Source organism: Azolla caroliniana, unplaced genomic scaffold (genome assembly GCF_043228905.1).
Source record: "Azolla caroliniana isolate FFs.n. ecotype wild unplaced genomic scaffold, voAzoCaro1.0.p SCAF_581, whole genome shotgun sequence".
Classification (NCBI taxonomy): domain Eukaryota; kingdom Viridiplantae; phylum Streptophyta; class Polypodiopsida; order Salviniales; family Salviniaceae; genus Azolla; species Azolla caroliniana.
The window spans coordinates 8,089-20,051 of NW_028231016.1; the positions used below are offsets into that span (position 1 = coordinate 8,089).

Genomic DNA, 11,963 nt, shown 5'->3' on the forward strand with positions numbered 1-11,963 from the left:
CATTGTATGTTCACTCCTATCCAAAAATAAGCTGCAATTACCTTGAATATGTACTGAAGGTGATGGATATTTGATGGATGACACAAGAATGATTTTGCATTGTGATGAATGTGATAAATTTAGGGTCGTTAAAATCCCCAAAATGATAATTACATTTTCCTGAATAGCTTTCCAAAATTGAGCTTGAATATGTTTTTCACGGTTATGAATAATTGATGGATGATGCATCAATGGTCTTGCATGGTAACAAAGTTGATGAATTTGGTCTCATGAAAATAACGATTATGTATTCATAAATAAATAACGAAACAAACAAACAAAGCATTACATTCTAAAGCACAATTAACAACCATTGGCTTCATACAAGTTATTGCTTACAAGTTATTTGAAGAACTTCTCAAAATCCAAATCTAATTTATCGAAGAGTGAGTTTGCTTATAAGCTTTCTCCATAAGAAGGATATGATGTTTTGACATAATTATCTCAATTCTATCAAAACAATCTATTGAGTTACAAGATCCGTGTGTTAGATCTGATAGAGAAGTGGGATCTTTTCCTTGTCGAAAAATATTCCATTTCTAGCAACAATGAGACAAAGAAGCATTCTCCCTCCCATTAGGATCATTAACTTATGAGGGAACTTCATTAGTAGTGCCCATAGAAAGTAGACAATTTGTTGTGTTTAGGAATATAATATCTTATTCCCACTTCTTGTTGGTGAGGTTATCAACAAGAAAATTGCAAGACACTCTAATTTTGAGCACCTCTTGTTTACTAAAAGACTTTCAATTTACTTTAGCAATGGTATTGTGTAAATCACTTGACCTGCCACATCATGACAATGCTCCTATAACTTACCTCGTGTATGACTAAAGAAAGAGCTTTTAAATTTTACAAACAATAGTTTTTCATTCAACATAAAAACTTACCCTTTTAACTTCTTGATGAATCCTTCATCATCTCTAAACAAACCATTAGTAACTCCTTGTTCTATTGTGAAGCTTTGATACGTAGGAGGATTGAGAATCCGTTTAGACGATAGTACTTGTTGGACCTTTAGAAATTTATCGATTGGTTGGCTGGTTCAGAGGTATCAGAGTTGGATCCACTCTTGATGGTACATGAGTGGGCAATACGCATAATATTTTTACGAATCCAAGAGTTCATGCATTCAATTTGAGAATGGGAAGGTTGGGGTAGAAAAAGTTGTTGGAAATCTTATTTTTGCATCAAAGAAAAATAATGCTTCAAGGAAAAAAATATCATCTTTAAAAAGAAAAAAGTATAGTTGAAATTCGAGGCTCAATCAATACGTCTTTCTTCAACAAAAGATTATTTGTCCATGGAACAACATCTAGCAGGTTGTTGTGAGTCTCACATTCAATATAAGCTAGCAAGATACCTAATTCTACTAGTTCTTCACAATGAGGAGAGACCAGATCTCGAGTCCTCCCCATCCTATTGCAAGGTGACATCTGTTAAGTACCTGTCATACACTTTCAACAACCTTGAGTTGGGCATTGGTGCACAAGAGACAAGTCCACATGTAATAAAAGAGGAAAATATATAAAATCCTAGGATATATTACCCTTCTTGCAATAGCTATTGGGAGCTATTCTAGTGTGAAAAGGCCTAAACTATTGTGTATGACTACATTGCATTCAACATTGTAAATAATCCTAATCAAGACATTAGATTAAATGGAAGCTGAAAGCTTCCTTTTTGTCCCATCCCAATAATTGTGACGTTGCCAAAACCTCCAATTGTATAGAATTAACAAACATGCTCCCCAGAGAAGGATGCAATAGTTTGAAATCCAATCCACTTTGTCAAGCTTCTATTAAATTATTTATGACCGAAGAACCTTGACACTTCATAGTTGTTTTAGAATTCACCACTTTCCACCAACTTGTCTCAAGTTTCATGTTCCCAGCTTGATTTGTCTTTACAATAAACCATGCTACCATTTTTGTCTCAGATGGCACACCTTGAAAAATAAATCTACACAAAGAAACCGTCTAAGCCCCATCTGATCATATAAGCTCAATATTATTGCATTGCCAAGTCGTTCAGGAGTACAAATATGATTTCATGCTAGACAAGAAATACTAGAATCCCACTTCCTCTTCCATGATAATAATTGTTAACCAACTCTATCAAACTAAACATTGGTTACAAATGAAGGAACAAGTTTAACGCCAAGTAATAATGGAATAGAGAGATTGTGGCATAATGTGACATGGCCCAAGGATGTTGTAAAAGTTATAAAAGACTCCTTTATACATATTTTAAGGTTATTCTTAACATTTTAGAGAACTTTGAACTAGAGGTTAAGCTTCTCCTACTATTCATGCCTGTCTAAACTATAACCTTAATCCTAACATTTCCTCTACTATTCTAAGACACAAAACTTGAGCTTCGAGCATAAGTGTTTGGGTCAATTGTAACTTGTTGGAAATTACCTCTAAGGCCATCAATTGTGCTTGTTTTTTCCTTTCTTGCATCTTTCCCTAATAGTTGATATTAAGTTTTTATTTATTTTAAACCCTAAAGTTTACATAGAAAAAACAGAAGGAGACATTTCCTCTCAGTTCTTATTACATAATTGATATTAAGTTATTAAGAGTGTTTATATTTAAACTCATTTACGTCCATTTAGGTATTAGGTTTACAACTTTCATTGTTCATTTGTTAATATTCACAAGTAGGCTCAGAATTCGATAGACATCCACTCCTCATCCCACCAACAATAAAGTAGCTATTGTCGCAACCCCATAGATCTTGGTTCTATGTTAGCTAAGACTAACTACACAACATTTGATAATCTCCAAAACTTTCCCCCACAGTGATTGTATTGAATTCATCACCTTCTCACTAGACTTCTTTGACAATGGCAATAACAAGAGATAAACCACCTTAAGTCTTAAATGAGAAAACCAAATTTGGGACATCCAATACATAAACTTTGCTTGATGCCTTTTACGCACACATTCATTAAGCTTAACATGGGAGGCCTCCACCTAATTGGGTAGCCTAGATGTTGACAAGTCCCCCATCGTGCTCTATCCATCTTGACCATACAAGCTTATTTGTTTTTGTTTAGTAATGAAATGAGAACAATTTTATGCATTGTAAAGTGGAAGAGAGAATCTCTTGAATTTCCACTAGATTATCATTTGCTGAATAATATGTTATCAACAAGTTCCAAATGTCCAATAAAGTTCAAATTGAAATATCCCAATTTTCTTGTAAAACCCCCTCACAATCCATATATGCATCTGATCTAACCTACTCCATGTGACCTTAAATTGTGTTGACTAAAAGGTGTAACTCTGTTCATCTCACTCAATCCATTTCCATACAATCCTTTGCATCACATATAATTCTAAATTCTCCCAATCTTGAGCCTTATTAAAACCATCCATAATGGAAGGAATGGATGTTGATTGATTCGCTTTCCTACAAGCATTAAAATCTCCCAGCAATAACCTTAGTTGACCATTTTCTAACACAAAAACCAACTTCCATAATGATCTTCATTCATGTCACGCATAAGATAGATATAAACCAAATTACCATAATAATTGCCCTTCATACAAGATTCAACACTATAAATCTACCACATTCATATGTGATAACTACTTGCGCTTGATATTGATCCTTAATAAGCAACACAATACTTGAATAGTCACTTTGAACTCTACATGCATAACATAAATGATGTATATGCCTTATTAGAAATGACTAATCAAACATTATTATGCCACACCTCATGCATTTTGAATTGGGAAAACACTCATGTAATAGCCATTATACTTCATCGTTTCCTTCAAGACTAGTTATTCCCTTTTCCTTCATTGACGATGTTTCAAGTTTCAACCAATCTTTGAAAGAAAACCCCCAATATCAATATCGCATAAGAATAAGGATGAGAATGTAGCAATGTTGTTATCAATGCCTCCCGCTTTTGGACATTGAACATCTTTGCTTATGCCATAGAGTAATCAAACTTCCATTGCTATCAAAGGACAATCTCTTAGGAAACTCCTGTCGACATGCCCAATGCATATATTTCACACAAAAACCACCTTTTCCACATTTGGTTTATTCCCATGGGTCAATATTGGCCTCTTTATGGATGCTAAGAAAATAGATTCTATCTATCTTCAATCTTTCAAGCTAATGTTGGCCATTGTCCATCCTCCTCAAGGAACTTCCCAATCTTCTCAATCACTTTGCTTCCTTATTTGCTCTTAGCTTATCCGAGAGGTAAGTTCGTAGGCTACTAATCATTGACCTTGGTTTGAAGGCTCGACTTTCACACCTCTCTATTACACCATATAAAATGTACGAGTTGAATGCATAACCTTATGGTCTCAATTGGACAACCTTACTAACTATGTTGGCTTGTGTGTGAGTGTAAATAGTAATACATTAATTACAAAAGTCAAATTACAATAATAGATTGAATATGATTATCATATCCACTCACCACAAAATTAAAAAGGGTTCTCATGGCATCCTTCATCTCGTTCAAGATACATCCTTAGTTATGGGGCTATATAGTCCCATGTGATAAAAGGCCAATGCAAATGACTGACATGATGCCATGCCAACCTAATGATCATTAATTCCTCCTATGACAACCTCCTAGAAGTCTCTAATAAGGAAAGTTGTCATACTAGTATGCCTTTTAATTGTGAAATATATCTTTCAACCCCATTTTCGGCATAAGAAAAAGCATTTTGCATCCCATTCAATTATGTTGTAATCCCCAATATATTCCATAGTAAAATATTATTTCAAAATGTGGTGAAGAAATTCTCAATTGCACACGACCAAACACCTATAGAAACGAAGATTTCAATGCTCCACTCATAGAAGAACCCAATACGTATAAATTTCCAGATTGCCATTGACACTAGACAGCCGATAATTTGATGTCAACTCCATTCCTTTGAAACTATGCAAAACGAATATTGTATTCGAGAAGCGATACTTGCTCTTCTCAAAGCAACTCCTCGAGGTTATCATGGCCCTCCAAATAAATACCTTAGCTTTGAGAGGAAGATGAGGTTGGCATCCCATTTGCACCACACTTCACCACCACCTGTTGGCTCTTATTATTCCCCATTCTTTATTAACCGGTTCTACCATCCATGTCTACCAATCAATTAGTTTATGATATACATGATTTATTTTCACTTTAGGCTTTCCTTTATTGCAATTAGCTTACCCTAATTGTAAGTTGTTAATCTGCCAACCTTATGTTTTGGGTTTGAAACCTAGTTTTTTCACCTCTCTTTTACTCCATACATATCCTCTGAATTTACTGTGGTCTCTCTCTCTCTCTCTCTCTCTCTCTCTCTCTCTCTCTCTCTCTCTTCTCTCTCTCTCTTCTCTCATTTGTAAAACTATGTTTGAATTAAAACAAGATTAAGAATACAAGCAACAAAACCATGTTATATCTCTCTCTCTCTCTCTCTCTCACTCACACACACACACACATATGAAGCTGAGGATGGGCCAAGTGTTAGAACAATCCATCTTGGGCCCAACAAAACTCGATTCCAAGCGCGAAGATCGATCTACATTATTGCTATGGATCAAAGCTTCTGGAGTGCAGAAGGATCTTCAGAGAGCCAGAACACTACACACCATCTCGTTAGGTAAAGGATTCTTCCCACAACATGTTTGCATCAGCAATGCCCTGCTGAGCTTGTATTTCAAGTGTACAGCAATAAAAGAAGCAGAGAACCTGTTTGAAAAGATCAATATAAGAAACGTTGTATCGTGGACTGCGCTTATCAGTGGGTATGTTCAATCTGGTCTCTACGACGAAGCATTGTATGGCTTCCGATTGATGCAAAGTGGAGGGTTTTCACCAAACTCGGTAACGTTTTCTTGTGTATTGAAAGCTTGTAGTAATAAAGGAGCTCTTGAGATCGGTGAGAAGATCCATTGTGAGATACATAATCAAGGTTTGTTACAAGGAAATGTTGTTCTCGGCACTTCATTGCTTGATATGTACGCGAAATGCCACGCATTAGGAAAAGCACAAGAAGTGTTTGATAATCTTCCTTCCCGAGATGTTGTATCGTGGAATGCATTGATTTCTGGATATATTCAACATGGGCTTTTTGATAAAGCTTTAAATTGCTTCCAACATATGCAAGATGAGGGCATCTCGGCCAATGAAACTACTTTTTCTTGCATTTTGAAAGCATGTGGTAGCATGGAGTATCTTGAGTTGGGAGAAGAGATACATGCCCAGGTGAGAAAGCGAGGATTAATGGGCAAAAGTATAATTCTTGACAACTCAATCATAGACATGTATGCTAAATGTCAAATGCTCGGAAAAGCAGAAGATGTGTTTAATGAGCTTCCAGTAAGGGATATTGTAACATGGAATTTACTTATCTCAGGTTACTCAACGCATGGATTATGTGAAGAAGCTATATCCCGATTCGTGCAAATGAAGGATGAGGGGTTTCTTCCAGATTCAATCACCTTTATTTGTATGTTGAGAGCCTGTGCGATCGGAGGATATCTCGAAATGGGAGAAAAGCTACATGGTGAGGTCATGGAGCAGGGACTTTTGCAAAATGATGTTTTACTTGGCACGGCTTTGATCGACATGTATGCAAAATGTAATGTGATGGAGAAAGCACAAGAAATATTTGATCAGCTTCATATCCGGAACATTGCAACTTGGAATGCATTGATTTCTGGTTATGCTAATAATGGCCTTGCCAAAGAAGCTTTGAACTATTTCGAGCAGATGCAAGATAAAGCATTCTCTCCAAACTCAGTGACATTCATTTGTGGTTTAAAAGCATGTGCTAGCTTAGGGTTCCTTGAGATGGGAGAAAGGATACATGCTGAGGTCAGGAAACAGGGGTTACTTGAGAAGGATATTCTACTTGGTGCTGCAATAATAGATATGTATGCCAAGTGTAGAATGCTAGGAAAAGCTCAGGAAGTATTTAAAATACTTCCAACATGGAATATTTCATGTTGGAGTGCTATGATTGAGGGTTATTTGGAGCATGATATGCTTTATGAAGCTTTGAACTGCGTAATGCAAATGAGAGGTAAGGGTCTTTTTCCCAAGGTATCAACATTTGGTTCCATTTTGCAAGTTTGTGGCAGTTTAGGGTGTCTGGATATTGGGGAAGAGATACATGCTATGGTTAAGAAGCATGGTTTATTGGCAAATGATACTGTGCTTGGCACTGCCTTACTTCACATGTATTGTAAATGTGGTGCACTTGGAAAAGCTGAAGAAGTGTTCAATGAGCTTCCTATAAAGAGTCTACCTTGCTGGACTGCATTGATGACTGGTTATGCTCAATTAGGTCAGGCAAGAAGGGTTTTGGATGTATTTAATATGATGATAGGGGAAGGGATTCTGCCAGATCTAGTCACTTTCCTTGTTGTATTGAATGCATGTAGCCATGGTGGCCTATTGGATGATGGGCAAAGACTCTTTGAGAATATGGACTCTGTTTATTCTCTTACACCAAAAACAGAACATTGCACTTGTATGGTTGATCTTTTTGGGCGTGCTGGGCACTTTGACAAAGCTATGGTTGTGATAGAGAAGGTGCCATTTTCTCAACGTCTTCAATTGTGGCTATCAATTTTAAATTCTTGCTCAAAGCGTATGAATCTGGAGCTTGGTAGATGGGCATTTGAGCAATCAATAAAGCTGGACCAAAGGTGTGCTAGTGCATATGTCTGCATGGGAAATATATATGCAGCTGCAGGTATGCATGAGGAGGCAGAAAAAATTGAAGCTTGGAGGATTGGTAATGGAGCATAGGCATAGGAGTGCTAATGGACTTTCAAATTTCTTTTTAAGCGTGTATATGGAAAGCTAAGTGATGCCTATCACATCAAGGCCATTGCAAGGGGTGTCACACCCACCTGGCACGGTTGCCATAATGCCAGGAAACCTTGGAACAGAGGGTGAAACTATACTAGCATCATCACTGAAGACTGAAACCGAGTATATGATAAATTTGATGTGAAGGATTGACTGTCTTTCCCAGTCATCCTTAACTATCAGTATATCAACTGATGGAAACTACATCTTGACATTAATGAATGGAAATCGTTGACACGCTATAAATTCAACACCTTCAACACTAAAAATATCTGTTCTTCTGGTCCAACACCCAGAAGAACAGATATTTTTCCAAGGGAATGTTTGAAAATCTTGAGAATGTCCAAGCAAGAAGGATGGTCTGGATTTTCCATACATTACAAGTTGGCAACCAGCCGTCTGTATGCTGTAAGAGATCAAATTTTCGACATATATACATTGGATGCCCAGATATTACATACCACATGCAATAAAGTTCTTGTTTGCCCAGAAGATACATTAAGATGGGCTCCCATGTATGGTGCCATAATATGGGCTCTCTTTCTTCATGAAGGATTAAAGTTGTTCTGATATTAGCACCTGATGATGTTACTCTTTGTTGCTGTGGACTAGCATTTGTCCTCTTAAAGCCAGTCAAAGTGAGAGAATCAGAGCTCAGAGGAGGCATCATTGTCTTTCAGTTCTCATTCATTGGGGAATAATGGTGACTGTGACCCTGTTTTCAATCTTTGTTTTGTACTACAAACCTTTTTCCACATGAGGAGTCATTGCTTCTGTTACAGCCTGGAATATACGAAAGCAAGATTATAAAACAGTGTTCTTTTTTTTCATCAGAATACTCTCCTGTTTCCACATGAGTCATTGCTTCTGTTACAACCTGGAATATCCAGAAAGGAAGATTATAAAATACTGTATCTTTTTTTTCATCAGAATACTCTCCTGCTGCTGGATTTGTAAATTTGACATTCTCCTTGATGCATAACCCCAATAGATGTTTGTAATGATTTTAACGAATATGGTGAAATTCTTGGTGGATAGTAAGTAATTGCAAATTCCTTTCAACATCAGAGTACCAATAATATCCTGGTATCTCGCATGTCACAAAGTTTCAGTCTCAAAGCTTTCATTTTCACTGCTTTGACACTTTGACAGTAGCAGTTGAATGTATATTTTTCATATGAACATAAGCTGGAACACACTTTGCATCCAATTGTATTGATTTCTAAAATGCTCATGTGGCAAGTTATGTATTTACCCAATTATGGCAAGCATCCAAAAGAGCCAACCATAATTAAAGACAATCAGAAGGTGACACCTTCTTGATCACAACTTTGGATTTCTCAAAGTGTCCTGCACTACCCAAATATCAACCATACAGTTATAGTGTTCTAAAGTTGGCATGAGAGAGTAGACAGACTTCATATCCTTAAGGATTCTCTCACCCTCCTTAACAAGATCATTGTGACTACATGCACTTAAAAAGAATGAGAAATGAAATTGGGTCAGGAAAAACTCCTTCCCTGATCATTTTTCTAAATGATTCCAAAACCATTTTGAACTGGTCAAGTTGAGCATCGCCAGACAAGTGCGATCCAAGCAGAGACATCCTGTGTCAGAAACTTATCGAACACTTATTCTGCCTTCAAAAGAATACCACATTTAGCGCACATGTCCACCAATGCAATAATCCTTGCTTGCACCTCACCATGTATCCGTTCTCCCATTTCAATGATCCTAAACTGCCTGAGGCTTTAAAAATGCAAATAAAAGTGATTATATTTGGAAAATGCCTTCATCTTGCATCTTCTTGAAGCAACTCAAAGCTTCATAATGCCCATGCCCATGTTGTGTATATCCAGCAATTAGGGTATTCCAAGACACAATGTCTGGTGTTGGAAGTTCATCAAATACTTCTTGTGCTTTTCCCATGACATTGCATATGGCATACATGTCTACCAATGCATGCCCAAGGACAATGTTTTCTTCCAACAATAAGTAACCCTGTTTTCGAACCTCACTGTGTATCTCTTCTCCCACCTCAAGAGCTTATATGCCATCACAACCTTTCAAAATGAAAGTAAATGTGATTACATCTGATGAAAAACCCTCAACACGCATGTTCCGGTAGCAATTCAAAGCTTCTTGACCAAATCCATTCCGAGTATACCTCACTGTGTATCTCTTCTCCCACCTCAAGAGCTTATATGCCATCACAACCTTTCAAAATGAAAGTAAATGTGATTACATCTGATGAAAAACCCTCAACACGCATGTTCCGGTAGCAATTCAAAGCTTCTTGACCAAATCCATTCCGAGTATACCTCACTGTGTATCTCTTCTCCCACCTCAAGAGCTTATATGCCATCACAACCTTTCAAAATGAAAGTAAATGTGATTACATCTGATGAAAAACCCTCAACACGCATGTTCCGGTAGCAATTCAAAGCTTCTTGACCAAATCCATTCCGAGTATACCTCACTGTGTATCTCTTCTCCCACCTCAAGAGCTTATATGCCATCACAACCTTTCAAAATGAAAGTAAATGTGATTACATCTGATGAAAAACCCTCAACACGCATGTTCAAGTAGCAATGCAAAGCTTCTTGACCAAATCCATTCCGGGTATACCCAGCAATTAGCGTGTTCCAAGCCACAACATCCTGTAAAGGAATTTCACCAAACACTTTTTGTGCTTTTTCAAGCATTGCACATTTGCCATACATGTCTACCACTGCAGTTCTAAGAATGATATTATTTTCCAATAGCCTTTGCTTGGCAATTTCTGCATGCATTTCTTCTCCCAACTTAAGACCAACTATGCTACCACAAGCTTTCAGGACATGAACATAAGAGATCCCATCATCTAGCATTTGTCTGAAGCAGTTCAAAGCTTCACTAGTGCGTCCAACTTGAACATATCCAGAAATTAGTACATTCCAAGATATAACATCCTTCATTGGAAGCTCGTCAAATATATTTTGTGCTTCTCTTAGCATTCCACATTTAGCATACATATCCACCACCAAAGCTGTGCCAACGACAAGGTTCTTTTCAAGTAGTTTTCTTTCTTTTATCTTCTTGTGAATCTTTTTCCCAGCCTCAAGGCATCACGGTTGGCCACATGCCTTCAAAACACATATAATTCACTTCATTGGAGATAAACCCTCATTTCGCATCCGTTTGAATTGATCCAAAGCTTCGATTCCGAGCCCATGGCCTCCCTGCAATGGGTAGAGAAGAGATTGAGAAGGAAAAGACGTTACCTTCATGATATGGGCCAGTGAAACAGAAAAAGATTTGCAAACCAAATCATTTTCTTTTGGAGGGAAGAAACTTTTGCCCTTCTTCTTCTTCTTCTTTGTCAAGGGTATTAGTGATATTTCTAAAACCTGAAAAAAGGCCATAAAATGGTGTGGCTAGTGCATAGCAGCTAAGTATCCGAAAGTGTCCAAAATTATGTGTTGAATGCAATTTTACATATCGAATCGAATGCAGACGTTTTGATCTAGTTCCATCCCAATTGTAAGTATGTTCTTTTGTTTTTGCAAAGGACAAGTGCACAAAAGTATGTGATATATTGAACCGTATTGATATGCTTGTTCCAAGAGCTGAATGATTTCGTTTCAAATTTGTATTAAATCCGTAAGATGTGGCATGTAGTGTCTATGAGGTTGTTCAATTAGATATGGTGTGTGGGATCATTAGGGTTTTTCTCTAATTGATTTCAAGTAATTAATCAAAAAAATTTAATTCAAACAAATTTTGGCTTAATTGATTTAAAGTAATCAATGAAATTGTTGTTCATTTATCGAAACATGGTTGTATCATATTCCAAAGTGTTCATTTGCTTATGTTTGTGAAGATTCATGATAAGTGGGATTCAATTCCACCACTTAAACAAGAATGTATAGATTGTAGTAATGCCTACTACTAGTTGCAGATGTGCAATTTATGAAGATATGTCTCCTCATTTGTTGCTGTCAATATCTCCACCTCATCATTTTGTGGCATCATCAATGCCTCCATATGCAAACTTAACCATATAGTGAGCATGTGTAATGCTAATTATGCACC

At 37.0% G+C, this 11,963-nt stretch overlaps 1 protein-coding gene across 1 annotated transcript; it reads left to right on the forward strand.

Moving 5' to 3' along the window:
- Positions 1–5,521: 5,521 nt before the first annotated feature.
- LOC147847929 (pentatricopeptide repeat-containing protein At2g33680-like) lies at positions 5,522–7,825 on the forward strand. Its single transcript, XM_087338736.1, has one exon. It carries the CDS (start codon positions 5,522–5,524, stop codon positions 7,823–7,825), a length of 2,304 nt encoding a protein of 767 aa, XP_087194862.1.
- Positions 7,826–11,963: the final 4,138 nt, after the last annotated feature.